Source organism: Neodiprion pinetum, chromosome 2 (genome assembly GCF_021155775.2).
Source record: "Neodiprion pinetum isolate iyNeoPine1 chromosome 2, iyNeoPine1.2, whole genome shotgun sequence".
In the NCBI taxonomy this organism is placed as follows: domain Eukaryota; kingdom Metazoa; phylum Arthropoda; class Insecta; order Hymenoptera; family Diprionidae; genus Neodiprion; species Neodiprion pinetum.
Genome location: NC_060233.1, coordinates 38,643,951 through 38,660,777, shown reverse-complemented (window position 1 = coordinate 38,660,777; position 16,827 = coordinate 38,643,951). Strand labels below are relative to the sequence as shown.

Here is a 16,827-nt window from a genome sequence, read left to right as displayed (position 1 = left end):
CAAACGTATTCAATTGCAAGTACGCCGAGATCAAGGCGAGCACAAGCGTAATGTGTGATACTCTCTCATACACCATGCCGGCTCGATTCGTTATTGAATGCACAAGTATAAATTATACATATTACATACATATATATTTATATACATATATATATATATATTTTGGGTCGAAGCGAAGTATATCGTATGCATACATTTCCTGCTTGTATTCGTACGACGCGAAGACGTTTCCTGTTGATTCGTCCACGATACGAATACGAAAATTAGACGGGTTGATCCGATTATAGCGCACAAGAAAGTCGACAAGTCTAATATCGCGGCGCGTGTGTGAAAATTATACCTAATCACCCACACGTACGTGCAATACGGTGTGCAATGTGTATACCTGGCCGCGACACATGTGATTTCGCTCATCTTGTTATGTATTTATGTAGGTATTATATAGATGTATAGACGTATAAAATATACATATATATATATTATGTGCATACACACAACGCGTGGTACATTATAACCACAGCTGTGTATCTGTCGTTGGTGCATGATCGGACGATGATAAATAAATAGATATATTCGCGTATGTACATTAGAGATACGTCTGTAGAAGGTGTAGTTGGTTCCTTACGAAAGAGGAGCCGGTATCATTCCGAGCTGGGAATCCAATCAATAAATATTACAAAGGAACCCCTAGGAGTGGGTGATGGGTGGAGAGAAAAAGGGGTGGTGGAGGTGGAGTGCAGCGGGGCGAGGAGGAGGTTAAGGAACACGGGGCTCGACGAGACGCGGATTCGAGGAATGGTCCTGCGTCTCGCGGCCCTCTCTCTCTGCCGATGTCTGTGCGCTATTTATATATTGCTTTTCTAGTAGCGAATTAAAATCCCGTTCATGCGCAGCCCGCAGAAGGGCGTAATGATTTTTTGAGGGGCGAATCGAGTGGAAAGATAGAGAGAGAGAGAGAGCGAGAGCGAGAGCGAGTCGGTGGTGGCGGCGGCGGCGGCGGCGGCGGTGGCGGTGGTAGTGGTGGTGGTGGCGGTGGCGGTGGTGGTGGTGGTGGTGGTGGTGGGAGAGGCGAGTGGGCCTCGCAGCGAGGGGCTGGAGGGGGGAGGGGCGGGCGGAGGGGGGCCAGATCGCTCTCATTAGCCTACGGGATATGCTATTTCCTATCGCGCAGCCTGGAGAAAGAAGAAAAGAGAGGGCGAGGGAACAGGAGGAGGAGAAAAAAAAATGGAAGAGGGAAATACGGGGGGAGAGGTCGCAGGAGAAGGAGGAGGAGGAGGAGGAGGAGGAGAGACGAACAGAAAGAGAGAGAGAGAGAGAAGGAAGAAAAAACAGGAACAGTGAAAAGTGGCGAAAATATAACGTGAAAATGTACGCGAGGCGGCATAAGCGAATTGAGGAGGAAGCGAAAGTCCGACGGAGTAGGAGAGAGGGAGAAAGAGAAGAGTACGCGGGGATCGATCGTTTTTTTTTTTTTTATACTTCTCTCTCCCTCTTTTCATTATTTCTTATTCGCCAGAGCCGAGCGGCGAGGGGAGGGGAAGGGATGAAGGAGCGCAGTAGGCAGGGAGGTAGGTAGGTAGGGAGGGAGGGAGGGAGGGAGGGAGGGTTTAAATCCAACTCTATTTTTAATTGGAACTCGTTAGCTTTGCGCATTTTCATCTCTCGATGGGGGCCGAGGAAGCACCCGGCATCGTCCGCAAGCACCGCCCCCACCACCGCCGCACGCTGCTCCTCTGCGTACGCACTATTTTTTAGTCCGCACTTATTACGACAGATGTCTCATGTGCCGATAAAGAATAACCGTGTAGCCGTAGTCCTAACTCGCGGTGTGCTCAGTCAGTGCTGTTATACATTTTTTCGCGAGTCAAACGAGTCCGGTTTTGCTTTCGCGTCGGTGATATTACGTCGGATTTTCGACTGTTGTTGTTTTTGTTGCTGTTGTTGTTGTTCTACTTCTTGTTGTTGTTCTTGGTTGGTGGTTTTCTTTTCTTTTTTTTTTTTTGTCACTCTTTCTTCCAACAACCGCACCACCTACCACCACCTACCTCCTTCCTGCTGCCTCTAACTCTACCGCGTGCGAAGAATGACATAAGGAAGAGAGAGAGAGAGAGAGAGAGAGAGAGAGAGAGACAGAGGTAAACGACACCCGATTTCTCGCACCTGACCTACGGTCTTCGCTCGGTTTATTCACCTCGTCGTTTTATCGCGCGATTCGCCCTCTCGAAGCCCTCCCCCCCCCCACCCTTCCCGCCCAACCGGAAGATATCTCGAGAGAACCCTCGTGCCGAATTTCGTATTTCGCGGCGCGTCGATCCGCCGCTTTCCGAGCAGTTCCTCCTGCTGCTGCCACCGCCGCCGCCGCTGCTGCTTGCGGATTCACGAGAACGTTTTTCGGCAACTCTGCTGCTGCCGCCGCGGCTGGCTGCAATGTACGCGCTCGCTGTTCACCGGACGAAGTGCAGCGTTAATGTTATTCAATAATAATAATAATATGGTGTATTAACAACAATCTGCGCACATGAGCGAGTTCGGCAGGTGTAATAAGGTAAATTTTTATTCACCTTTTACACGCAATGTTGAAAGAAGAGAAAGTGAGAGAGAGAGAGAGAGAGAGAGAGAGAGAAAGAGAGAGATAAAAAAAAACACGAGGTCATTGTCGTCGTTTGTTTACAACAACTTGCGTTGTTCGAATTTCAATTTCACAGTTTCTCTTTTGTTCTCTGGTTCGTTAGTTTCATTCGCGATTTTATTTAGTTTTCCTTATTTCTTTCCCTCCTGTCAGTTCCACGCGTCTCGACACTTGTCGTCCAGTCAACTTGTCAAATTCACCCATCTAGCACCGTACCGCGTATCTCCGTATTCCTTTTCCACCCTAACGGACACTCGCTTGAATCACGCAGGAAATGACAACCCGTATTTTGGGGGTTAGTTCGCGAAGGCATGGCCCGAGTGACAGGCGTACGTACGCCGCGCGAGCGAGACGGAGAGACGTAAAGGCGTGTGCGGTGCATCGTGCAATAAGTATATACGTATAGATGTTTAAACTACGAGTCCTGGCGAGACGCAAAGGGACCCTCACCCCTGCCTAACCGTTTCGTGTAACGATGTTGCTGAATTTTTACAACGACGTCGCCATTTTAGGCTCATCGTCTCGCCCTAGAAAAGTATGTACGTACGCGTAGTTGCGCTTTTGTTTTTTCTCTTCTTTTTCTCGCGAGCCGGTAAAACGCTAGAGGAGAGTGCGAGTGAGTGTGTAAGTGAGTGAGTGAGTGAGTGAGTGAGTGAGTGAGTGAGAGAGCGACGGAAAGAGGGAGGGAGGGAGAAAGATAGGCTAACTGCGGGGATTTATTTCGGTGCATCACGCCAGCGCGCCGGCCTAACTGACTGCTGCCGACTGACTGACGTTTCTTCGTTTTCGTATTTCTTTTTTTACTTTCTTTTTTTTTTATTCCCCACCGCCGTCTATGTTTTCTTTCTTCACTCTCGTGCGCTATTTTTTTTTTTTTTTATTTTATTCCTATACCGATGCCATCCTTTATTCCCTTGCTTCCCGTCCCTCCTCCTGCACCTGTCCCTCTCCCCGCCACACCGGTCGCTTTATATTTTTTTCGCGATAGCCTCGCCGCCGGCGTATTTATTTGCGAATGTGTGCGTGCGTGCGCGCCAACTTGGCATCGTCATCAAACTGTCATTTCGTTATCCTATTTGAAAATCACTCACAGTTCCTACGACGCACGTCGTTCTCTTTTGAAATTCTTTCTCTCTCCTAAGTCTTCGCGAAATTCACAACGCGCATAGTCGTGTCCCGTTTGATCCGGATATTTGGAGGTTACTTTTATATTTCCCCTGGAACTGTCAAAATACACGACGGCCAAATAATACGATTATCGCACGGTTCTTCGACTACTATACGCTGTCACTTTCTTCTGGACTGTCAATGTAACGACGAACGCTTCGCGCGTTTTACATTCTTGCGACTTTCATCTCGATTTTTCGTTGGTTTGAAAATTTCCGCTTTATTTCATTCGAATTATATTCTTATTATTTATTTTTTTTTCATATTTATGCAAAATTCACTATTTATTCATCAATAGCCGAGTATAGCAGGTGTTTTATAGTAGGTGATACTTGTTGGTGATTCGTGCAATTAATTGTAAAACGGTAAAACGACGTTAAAGTATTCAAAATATATGTCCCCCTCCCCCTTCAGTAACAGCTCCAAGTATTCACAGTTTGCAAACACCCGGGTTTCAATTTCGCAATTACATTTATTCGCAACAATAATGACAAAACGATTTAGTTTCTCAATAGGTACATACATACTAGGCGTTGGAGAGATTAGAATAACTATATAGTTATAAAATAAAAGGCTTGCGAATTAATTCTAAGAATTCTTTTTATCGTTGCTTTGAGATAGCACTATCAGTATTTTTAATGCTTGCACTTTTACATTATACACGTATGTATGCATACACACACAATTGTAGAGGAGTATTGTATGGATGTACGCGCACACATAAGTAATGGAGAATTATTTAATCGTATGCTACTGAGTCTGGCTTGGCTCCAACGCGACGACCTAATTTTCTTTCACATAGAATAAGAAATGAAACGAAATGAAGTAAAAAGTTGAAAGGAAAGTAAGAGAGAAAAAAATAAACATGCAAAGATGCTGCTATGCAGGCGCAGTTTTTAGCACAGCTCTGCCGTTCGTTCCTACTGATGCAATCGAGGAATATTCTGACATAATCAATGCACTGCGAATATAAGAGTAGTTTTCCTATGATCGCATAATCTATCGCCAAAACGGAAATCGAATCGCGACACCTGCTATCGCAGCAGACTCTATTCGTCAATAAATAAGTAAAATGTCCAAGAGAAAAAATACTCAAAATATAAAGGTATAGCCCTATGTTATATTTATAATTTTTGATCATTTCTGCAGATAGTTTGGCTATTACTCTTAGAAAAATGTTCATCAGACTATTCTGACACGTTGGATGAAGCAAAGCCCGTGTTTGTCGCTAACAATTACATAGTTTTGAGCTTGTATTTTTAGATCAGGCAATAATCTGAATTTTCACAGTTGTTTTCCTCTTTTGCAGAGCTGCCAAAAACTTATATGGCTATTCAAGTCCTGTTCGTAATGTTCGTATGGCAATGGATGATTATTTATGCAGGCGACGTTCTGTCGAATATAGTTTTACTCTTTAACGAATTGCTATTGCGATATATATTCAGCACTTTATTCGAAATATATGTTATCTTTATTTATCAGCACCTTTACCGGCTTATCAGGATTTGTCGGACAAGGCTTAGAGAAATTGAGTCGCCATGTCATATTAGTGCTTTCATTGTGTATGTATCCAGTTTTAAAGAAAGAAATCTCACCTTGGTAGAATTTATCGCTAATCAGAAATAAAAAAAATAGCAACACTTAGTAAGATTATACTTGGCTCTGGTATGAAAATATTGATCGAGCGTTGACAAAGTTATCCAAAAGTTTTATACCGTTCCTTTCTTTCTTTGAAAACATGCAGCACGGTTCAATGTTCCAAAAATGAAAAACACTTATAAACCGAACAAATATATGACGAGTTGATTCAACGATCATAATTAAATGTTCAGTCTCTCTTTGGTCTGCTTTTTATGATGACGTTATCTTGAATAAGCCAGGGAAATGAAAGGCCTTAATGCTGGGTTATTTGAATTTAATACATATTTCTGCCGAGTGTCAGAACTTTTCTTACTTCTTGTGCAAATTTCTGTGAAATAATTGATCCGTCGTTTCACGATAATACGAATGTTCGCATCTTGTATCGTCCTCCAGATTCGTCCCCTTGACAGAAAGCCTGAATGATTTGTTTTTTTTTCTTGACCATTTGCTCGCGGAGGGGATACCAGCATCTAAAGTTCAGAAACCACCAATCTATAATAACTACCGTCGTTCACAGACCCGTTCAAAGGTCACATCGCTTAATACTGCCCACAATTCAAAATATCAGACGTAGTATCGGAGAATGCAGCCTCTTACCAATCGCGGAGTGACGTAAAATTGATGTAGGCCATCGTGCCCTGATAGAGGGGATGTTAGCAAGAAATTATTCAAATATCTGTCGTATCGATAGAGACGAGCGATGAGTGAAGGATAGAAATTTTAATTTTACTCGTGCGATAATACAAGTAATCAACGACAATTTCCTTGCAGGTGAACAGTCAGAACGATGGTAGATACGCAACACTTTTGCCTGCGATGGAACAACTACCAGAGCAGCATAACGTCAGCATTTGAAAATCTGCGAGACGATGAAGACTTCGTCGACGTCACATTGGCCTGCGACGGCAAGAGTCTCAAGGCGCATCGCGTCGTACTCTCAGCCTGTAGCCCGTACTTCAGAGAGTTGCTCAAGGTGGGTGATGAAAAAATTCTTCATCTCTTTCGAGCCGAGTAACAGATAAAATTAAAGTGCATCGAACAATCATTGAAACTTTTCAGTTCTTGATATTCTTTCTCAATCTCTCGTTACAGAGTACGCCGTGCAAGCACCCGGTGATAGTGCTTCAGGATGTCGCTTTTAGCGACCTGCACGCCCTCGTCGAGTTCATTTACCACGGCGAAGTTAACGTCCATCAACGATCGCTGAGCAGCTTTCTCAAGACTGCCGAGGTCCTCAGGGTATCTGGTCTAACGCAGCAAGCCGATCAGACCGATAGGGATGAGGTGAGTTTTGCCAAAGACTCTGATTGTTTGATAAAATAGTCGAAGTAAACTAGCTAGAAAACGATCATCGATCGAATCTCTCCGAGTGACATGAATTTTTTTCCTTTGTCCATCGAATACTTAGCAACGATTTAAATGAAAAAAGACGGAACTTTGATACGAGGTTGATGATTCTTGTTTGCATAACTATTAGCGTGTTATGCAACAGCCAGTTTATATGCGCCTATTTCAGCTAGCCATCGAACGTTTAGATTATTTAGCGAGCATATTTGCGTACGGAACGTTTGGCCAGGTGAATAGTTTTATCTTGTGGGCGTTGCCCAGAATGTCAGGTGATCGCTACAGCAAATTGAAGGCAGCAAAAACATCAACAGCAACAGCAGCAGCAGTGGCTGTCTCTCGCTTTCCTAACAAAGTTAGCCTCTATAATTTAGGCTATCAAAATATTATCTTGACATAGCTTAACTAAATTGGTTTCATCTTATCTTGATACAGTGCACCTTTGCCTATCTCGATTTTGCCTCGCGATTGTCATAGGTCAAGCAAGCAATGATAATTAGTGCAACGCCGCTAATCTTTGTTCAAGCAAAAACTGATGTAGAATTATTCATGCGGATGAAAATAAAATTGACCTCTTCACACTAGTCACATTTTATGTGAGTCGGGAAATGATTCACGACTATGAATTATACCGCTTATAAAGTTATTGTCATTGCTAATACTTGGAAGTATTTTTTTCCCCCTTGTTTCGTTCACTGTTCCGCATTAGATTTGTACAATTGGTTTTTCAGTATGAAAATAGATTAATGATACCGACACGTTTCACATGCTTATGTAAAATACGAAATGTAGATGTAGAAATTTTTATGTATAATCAGCTGATTAAATGCAAATTATAATGTTCTATGCTAATAAAATTGAGGCTACTTACACGTGGACTTTTCATAACTACTTATTAGGATTCGACCCGCTCTACCTAGTTTTACATTTCAATGTTTCAAGGTTTTGTTGATCTACCGAGAGCTGTTTGGGTATTTTCGCGAGTTCCTAGCTGTCCTAAAATCTTGCGTCAGGGTAGCCAAGAAGTTGAAAATCATTTTTAATAATTCTCTGGCTTCAACGTTCCTCTTGTATTTAACACAAGTCCATGAGAATAGTACAGAAATTCATTAATTACAATGATAAAAGTGCTAGAAACATAACTTGCAAAGCGATAATCATTGGAATCTTTTTTTACGTTGTCAGAAAAATTGAGAATTTGCCTTTCCACTATCCCGTCGCCACTTTACGTCCGGTCTTGAATACTTGTTTTCTTATTTCTGCAACCCTCGGATCTCAAAAAATACTTTTTTTTTTACTTTTTGAACGTATAGCTGTCACACGTCAGAGCGCTCGCAGCTGGTAACCATCTTCCCACGCATGAAAAATTACCAGAAGAGAATTTTTTACGTGGAAATTCTTCCCCGCCATCAGCAGCAACGATGCCGGTACCAACAAGTCTGCACCAACAAATATTTCATAAATCGCAGATCCGCAAGAACGAAATTCATCCCTACAACACGCACAATGATAAAATTAAAAGGGCCAGATTGCCGTCGCCTCCTTTGAACAATAATGATGCGATACCGACAGACTTTTCTATGATAAAAAGCAACCACTTATCGAGTAAAATTGAGGGTAACGGATTAAACGAAGACAGCAGTCATGTAGAGGAGAATATCAAGTGCGAACCCCTTGAATTGACGGGGGGCAACGGAGGTGGGAACGGTGGCAATCACGACGACTCCTCGAATTCTGAGGCTGCGGCGTCTGATCGACCGCCAGCGTCAGCGAGCAGCAACGAACACGACCCTGAACCCGAACATCCACCGCCGAGCTTCCTTCCATCGGAGAGTAAACTTTTCACCACAACGCCTGGTACCTACAATTTCACCATGTCTGCGCTAACCACAGATCATTCGCCCTTATCAGGTGAGTAACGATATTCATTCTCCTGTGTCGGCCTGTACGCACAGACCAATTTTTATTGTTAGAATTCTTGGAAATTTCACACACTTAGCGATCGTCTTATAGAAATTTCTTTATTTTTGCTTTTCCTCTTTGTCTTAGAAGATGTAGGAAGACAAAATATGTATCGACATTGTACTTTTGGAGCAGAAGTAAATTTTCCTTCTCCTTTTTTCCTCGATATTCAAAGCAACGCAATGAGACGAAAATCAATGAAATCGAAATTTCGTTCCGCATTTAATTTTTTCCCCCTTCAAAGTCATTCAGATTTCGCTATAACATTTTCTTCTTATAGTCCATCGCGCACTGGATAATTATTAGAGAATTAGTGAAATTTAAAAAGGCAGTAAAACAGAAAAAGAAAAAGACACCTCCGTTTGGAAACATTTGGTTTATTTCTTCGGTCGAAATTTAAACATTTAATTGCCATTTATACACAGTTTTTTTGTTACTCGGGTAATCGAAGGCATAAAATCTTTAACTCTCATTACTGCAGTATGTACTGATATTGTTATCGCCAAGATTATTTTGGAGCTAGCTATGATACGCAAGCACTAAAAATTGTTACCAGCTAAAAGCTAGGAGCAGCTGCGAAGGCCACGTCAAAAGTTATCTCACATGCGAGGAAAGGCTGGCTGGCTGGCTAGCCCGATAGCAAATTGAAAAAAAAGAAACCAACAAAATAACAGTTGTAATTAAAGTAAAGGATATTTCTTTTGCAATTTGTCCGATGCATAATTTTATCAAATTCCAATAGTTCACGTTCTTTCTCAACGCGTACACGGGAAGATATTTGAAGGAAAATGAATATAAGATTATATTCATTATGCGTAAACGTTGTTGAGCCATTGAATTTCGCTGTTTTCAGACGGGTCGTAGACTTTTTTCTTGTTACTTGTTATCTTGTTCATTGTCAAATGATATTCTTACCGATGAGGGAAAAAATCAAAACGACGCTTTCAACATTCACGATTATTAGCTTAGTACAAAAATTAACAATACATGATTGCGAAATTGCTTACAGGCCATTTTTTTGTGAATTAGTTGTAGAACACTGTTTGCTACGCGTAACGTTCAGTAAAATTTCCAGGCCTCGGACACGGGCTTCAAACAACGGACCTGGCTGGAACTTCACAAGGTAAGAAAAAGTCCTTATTACAAATATCAGGCTGACGATGAAAAGTCAAAAGAATGATTGATGATGATTATGTGTGTTTTTTTTTGTTTTCTTTTCTTTTTCTATCCGTCACGTTGTTGTTTTTCTTTTCTTTTTTTTTTTTTTTTTTCTACACGTATTGTTTTTTTTCATATTGGTGAAATTTGTCGCGGTATATCGTTCGTTCGTTCTTTTGATTTTATTAAAAAAAAATTTTTTTTCTATTTTGTATAACTCCCCAAGCGCAGGCACTTCTTTGCTGTATATTTTTTTTTTATTACATATTGTAATTTTCCAGTTAACAGCTGATACATTAATAATGTCCGGTGAATTTTTAATGTGGAAGCTATACGTCTAATGATTGATTACAGAAAAGAAAGAAAATAAAAATGCAATATATATATATATACATGTATATATGTGTGTGTGTGTATATACATACACCTGTTTTACGGAACAATGTGTTTGTGTATATGCATATACATATGTGTACAGTTTTGTGCAGTTATATCAAACTAACCAACCACAAATAAGAATTTACTGGTTGCGGTGAAAGAGCACTACTATATATTCTGCTTGAAAAATGTAACTTCTTCTAATTGGCATGTGTTTCCAAATCATTGAAATCATCATTTGTATACTTATACTTTTTCATTCGTATTTTTTTTTTTTTTTTATTTTTTTTTTCGTAGTTTTTTTTTTTTTTTCTCAACCTTTCAAAATCACGTTTCAAATCGCATACACGCATTATATCATGAATTCATATTATAAAATGATTTATATTATCATACACACTCTATGAAAAGTAAAAAAAAAAAAAAATACATATATATATACCGCGTTTTAACGAATTAATAATAGGAAATTAAACTTTTTACAAATTTTTAATTGAAAAAACATAAGAAACAAATAAAAAAAAAAAAAAAAACAAAGGGTGACCAATGTCGTCATCGATAATTATTAATAACTAGCGCTGCGAATTTCATAAAAGTTTGGCATTGCTGTACAACAATATTATATAATATTATAATCAAATTCAGGACGTTCAAGCTAACCTTTCTTTCACCCTTCTTTATTAAGTAATTTCCATCATCTCAATACATACGTGAACCGGAATTGAATCAGAATTTTACGACTGTAGATCCTAACAACCGTTTTCATGATGTATAGCGTCTCCTTAATTATTACATTGATTTTTCTCAGTGATATTATTATTTCATACGTATACATGTATGTTATACATGAAAATCATTCTATTATTGTTGGTATCTTCCCTGTTTTTTTTTTTTTTTTTTTTTTTATCATGCCGTGCTCGTACCGTCCAATTTGTCAGTTTTGTATATGAGTGTTGTTGTCGTCGTCCTGTTAATTTAAAAAAAAAAATTTTTTTCTCATTTATTTCCATTTTTTTTGTCTTTTACCCCTTCAATCACACACGTGATATATATGATATATATATATAATATATATTTTAATACAAATATTGTTTGTATAAATGTTATTACTTGCGTTACGTACATAACATTTTTTTTTTTTCCTCATTTCGTCTCTGTATATCGTAATGATATATTACATTACGTAGATATTTATCCATACAATGCGGTCGTCCGTTATTATATATCTATATACTCGTATATACCCAATACATCCGTCTATATATGTCGTCGAATATCTACGTTGGGAATTTATGGCTATATAGTTACACGTATATTACTGCATATTACTTTTCGTATATGGTTTATTTGTGTCCTTAAAAAACGTACACCTTTTTTTTTTTTTTTTTTTTTTTTTTTATTCTCCTTTATACACATATATGTATATGCATACATATTACGCGATATACGCGAAAATTTTTCGGGTATACGCACGCGGTTATAAGATGGTATAAAACTGTTAATATACAGCGATAATAATCGGCCCTGATACGCGGGGATATTATACTATACGTACATATTTATATATTATATACATAGAGATTGTCCGGAGTGTTGTATACGTATATACCGGGTGATCCCGAGTACATAGAAGAGGATGTGATAGGGTACATAATATTGTCACACGTTGTATAGTTATCGCACCTTATTCCCTGTTTTACTTTCATTTGACCCATATATTGCAATAACGTAATATTATCCACTATTATTCGTAAAAATATAGGTATATAATTATATATATATACATATAATTATTTACGTATAATAGTTATAATAACAACAACAACAGTAATGTTTCACGGTTATACGATGCGTATTTATTTATTTAATTAATTATTTTTTCGTTCACGCGCGAGTGATTTTCTACCGTATCTATAACAACAACAACGTGTAACCGACGCTAAGGAACTGAAAAATCTTGTTTCTCCGAAACAAATCGTCATTGTAGTAATTTCATTGTATCCCCCCCCCCCCCCCCCCCCCCCTATATTTTTCTTTGTCGATTCCGCGACTTATTTAAATACAGATGACGACAAATATCATATAGGTATATCTATTTTTTTTTCTACGTTCGGTCAATGGCTAGGTAGATAATATCGTTAACAGCACATTGACGATCTATAAACAAAATAGTCGACAAATATCGCCGAGACACCGAAGCAGCGAAAAACCAGAGATTTCGAGCGATAAAATAATCTGTGATGACATGATAACGCTCTCCGACTGGTGTCATCATCGTACGCATGATCTATGGGAGGGGGCTTGTGTTGTACCTAACTAATGAAAATAATGATCCTTTGTGATATTTTCAACGACAAAGAGCATGTACATGCAGACGCCGCCTATGCATACGTATCATATATTGTGTAGCGATGTATCGGTATCTGGGAGATATGGGAGGGTATAACTATTGATATTGAAGTATGCCGTACCGTTTTTTATTTTCATTATATATATATATATATATATTTTTTTTTTCATCTCTTGGGTCGATAAATTAATCAAATCTTCAATGCTGTTTGATAATTTATTCCGGAGATTTAAATACGGATTTGTATAATTATGTACGTGTATATATGCGTGATATATACTGCAAGAAATGAGTTTAAAAAAGAGACGATTGTGTATGTATATATTATGTGTATATACACTTCGTTGGGAATGAGATAAAATAGCGAAATTTAACGAATAAGTGTAAAAACGGTAAAATTCAACAACCGAAAATGCGATTAAAAGTTAAAACTATGCAACGAATGTTGGTTTTTTTTTCTCTTCTTTTTTTAGCTTCTGACCTTTGGTCAATGTCAGGCGAGTGAGTGCAGCTGCGTTTTAATTAGTGTTGTGAAATGTCGGTTGCGATTTACGAATATCTGGTACAGGCGATTAGAAGAGTATAGTTTTTTGTTTTTTACTTTATTTTCGTTTTGTCATTCTTTCTCTCTTCCAGGAGGCGGGCGGGATGATTTTTAATCCATTTGCTATTATAATTTAGCCTAAAACCAACTGCAGTCTGTTTGACGGAGATTGAACTTTGAAATAAGACGCTGCAAATTTTTCTAATCTCACGATTAATTACCACGGCACGATTAAAAAGTAGGAATAAAAAATTTAAGAGCAAGAATATCGGGCAGCATTGCGAAATCGTCGATTCGCCGATTATCTTTCGCACGTTTGTCCCCGCTTTTAAATTCGTGTGTGCATTTCTGCATATATTCCTACACCGTAGAGGCAGGTACGACACTGCGTGGGTGGTATGTAACAACGCAAGTCTACAAGGTAATTAGCGAATAAATTTAACGATCAATTAACTAGTCGACATTACATGTTACACACATGTGCGTACGTATCGGTTATGCGTTAACGCCCGACGATCGGTGCTAAGAATGCGGCATCGTTAATTTATAATAACCGCCTTATGCTAGGTTAGTACGGTGTGGAAGAAAAAAAAGAAAAAAAAAAAAACAAAAACGTTTTTATCAGGAGCCCGCCCGACGATAAGCTCGCAGATTTTATCCTCTAAAATTCAAGGTCCCCCTATCTCTCTGTGCAGGCGGGGGTTTGAATGTCGTCGACCAAACATTGGCCCAACTAAAAATACGGTGACCTTGTCGCGACACTCAACATTCCTCCAACTGCACTGTGAATTATTAGATATTTCATTATTTGCTATGTCAATCTTGTCGCCGCGCTCGCTCAGCCGTTCGTTCTCTCTCTCTTTCTCTCTCTCTCTCTCTCTCTCTCTCTCTCTTTCTACATGCATATATATTTATACATACACGTTTATGTATACCTATATATAGGTATGTTTATAGTGTGCATACAAATATATGTACACGTATTACATACAGTACGGATCGCTTCTGTGCCGCCCCCCTGTCTAAAATAAATAAAAAGTAAAAAAAAAAAAAAGGGAAAAAAAAAAGAAAACGACACGGAGAGAGAAAAGTTATATTATAAAAGGAGGAAAAAAAAATAAATAATAAGTATAAAAATGGAAAGAACCGACGACTCCGCGCGCCACTTGTCTCACGAAATTATTTGCACACTCTTGCAAGTTATACATGTATTACATACAATACATGTATATATGCATATATATATAACCTTTTATATTTCTCGTACTATATGTAATAAAGTTTTTAGTATACAGGCGATTCGGAAAAATTTCATACATAATAATTACTTCGGTATTCTTCCTTGCGTAATAATGTAGATGCGTCATTCATATGTTATCTTGAAATTTTACTCTCCATTGTATTAATTTAATTTATAGAATTATATTTATATCATGATTAGTCGAACATGAGAATAGAAAGAGGCTGTAGGTGCGATTTTTTTTTTTTTTTTTTTTTTTCACCACAGACGAATTCAAGCGCATAAATAACTATTCAGCGAAGAAAAAACAGGTTTTCTATATTTTAATTTTTTTTTTCTGCTGCAAGCACTTACAGCTGTTTTTAACTTTACTTTACAATTTCCCTGTTGGTCAAATATCGAAATTAACAATACTGTTTTTATTTTATCGTTTCACCGGTTACTCTTCGCGTATGTACGGTATGTTAAAAAAATTTTATTCTTCAACCTGCACAGTTTGTGATATTTTAATTAAATATCTAGCCCAAAAACGCGAGATATTTTTATTCAAATTCGTCGCATGATTTTTGCATCGAAATAAACTCCTTGTGATATTATAAACGCGCATACGTAATTAAATTCGGCGGGAGTAATACACGCATACACGATATACCTCTACAGTGTAGATATTCACGCACACGAGTTACCGAGTCGCGTGCGTGTGTAATATGCATTTATTACACATTGAGGAAATAATCGACACGATACGTATATGGAAGTTTGGACTTTGTCGCGGTTCCGTTTAGACGAGAGAAAATAATATAAGTGTGAGAAAGACCGAGACGAAGGCAAACGGAGGTAAAAAATAAAATTAAATTAATTAAATCGTACGAGAATAATTGTTTAATTGTAAGGAATAATTAATCTCGCGCATTGCATAATTGTAATACCGAGAGGTTGAAACGATTTTAGCTTGCGTATTACGATTATTCCACGGTGTAAAAAATTCAATGCAATTTCTTCTTCGTTCCAACTATGCGATACAGTTTGTCGCTTTTTTATCGGACTCGAGCTGGATCTTTTATTTTTACATCTAGACTTGCTCATTATCATTATCTGCGATATTTCTTTTCTTTTTTTTTCCTCTTTCTATAAATGACGTATAAAATATGCTGCCTTTAGTTTTCTTCATATCCAACTAAACACGCGGATATCACGCAGTAGCCTATTACATTATTATATTAAAACCAAGCGTCGTTTGCGTACAATAATGATTATTTTCTCATCACAGCCTATTCTTTTATTCGGCAAATTTTTTCCTCCATCTTTGTTTATTCTAGTTTATTTCTCCTCTCTCACGTATATAATTATCTTCTTAGCTGCAGCGTAACTCACGCGCGGTGTTATGCAAAAACGAAGAAAAAGAAAAGCGAAGTAAAGTAAAATAAAGAAAAGATGTATATAATAATAGAATATAATGTACATTTGTTATGCAGCTGTCTACACTATACGTTCACTCTCCCGCCTCTTTGTTTCTCCTTCGCGTATATCCTGCAATATCTGCGCACAGTCTCGTATGGATCCTACAGATCCGTCTAGTTAGTTTATACGCTATGAATAAAATCAATTTTTATCGCTAACAATTCGGTATACCTTTTTCATATCTACATTATTACGCAATATATTCGGGCTTGAATAGACCTCCGCCAAGTGCATTTTTATCCAATTACGTATCTTACGCACACACATATGCAAATCACCGAATAAAATCCTATTACAAAATTCGTTCGCTAACGATTCTTCGATCGGACGAGATCTCGTTAATGAAAAGGACTCGCGACGTGATTCAAAACGAATAAAAACGAAGCAGCAAAAAAAAAAAAGATAAAAAATAACAACAACAACAATCATAATAATGTAAAAACAGGCTAGAAGTGTAGAAAAACAAAAACTGACATTATTATTATAGATGAGAACGCGAAACGCGAGAATGCAAGGTATACCTATACCATACGCATATGTTTTCATATGTATATTTTTTACATATCTTTCTCTCTCTCTCTCTCTTTCTCTCTCGCTTTTTATATTCTTAGCTTGTTTTCGTTTCGCGAACGACGAAATTTGTTTTTGAAGGCCGAAACGGCCTACCGATACCGCGATAAAGTCGGAGCCATGCTTTTGCGAAATTCTTTTCTGTTTTCCTTTCTCTTTCACTCGGATGAGGTGCGTTTTTTTTACATTGTTTTTCTACCCCCCACTCGTACCCTTGTTCGCAGATTTTTCTCTCTTTATTCGCCAATTCTCATATGCCTGCATACCTATCGCTGCGCTACCGTTGCATCGGATGCACATGAGCAACAGGAAGAGATCCCGTCGTTGTTACATGCTGTAAACGAAATATGTATGTTTTACTCGTGTATAATATAATAACACAA

General features: G+C 38.3%; 2 protein-coding genes across 20 annotated transcripts in view; one reads left to right on the top strand and one right to left on the bottom strand.

Moving 5' to 3' along the window:
* br (broad-complex core protein) overlaps window positions 1-16,827 on the top strand; it is a 77,303-nt gene that overhangs the window by 15,894 nt on the left and 44,582 nt on the right. For 9 of the 19 annotated variants that reach the window (XM_069133367.1, XM_069133368.1, XM_069133364.1 and 6 more), the window contains exons 3-6: window positions 6,209-6,410; window positions 6,530-6,721; window positions 8,095-8,692; window positions 9,807-9,866. In XM_069133367.1, coding sequence (XP_068989468.1) covers window positions 6,225-6,410; window positions 6,530-6,721; window positions 8,095-8,692; window positions 9,807-9,866 — 1,036 coding nt within the window. In that variant the 5' untranslated portion in view covers window positions 6,209-6,224. Of the gene's footprint in view, window positions 1-1,708; window positions 1,738-2,015; window positions 2,546-2,928; window positions 3,165-3,682; window positions 3,829-3,893; window positions 3,940-4,876; window positions 4,902-6,208; window positions 6,411-6,529; window positions 6,722-8,094; window positions 8,693-9,806; window positions 9,867-16,827 lie in introns of those variants that run through there. The other 10 variants (XM_069133370.1, XM_069133369.1, XM_069133365.1 and 7 more) reach the window with 7 other exon arrangements.
* The window catches only part of LOC124213269 (uncharacterized), a 96,301-nt gene that overhangs the window by 77,410 nt on the left and 2,064 nt on the right, over window positions 1-16,827 (bottom strand). The gene's annotated exons all lie outside the window — the stretch shown is intronic.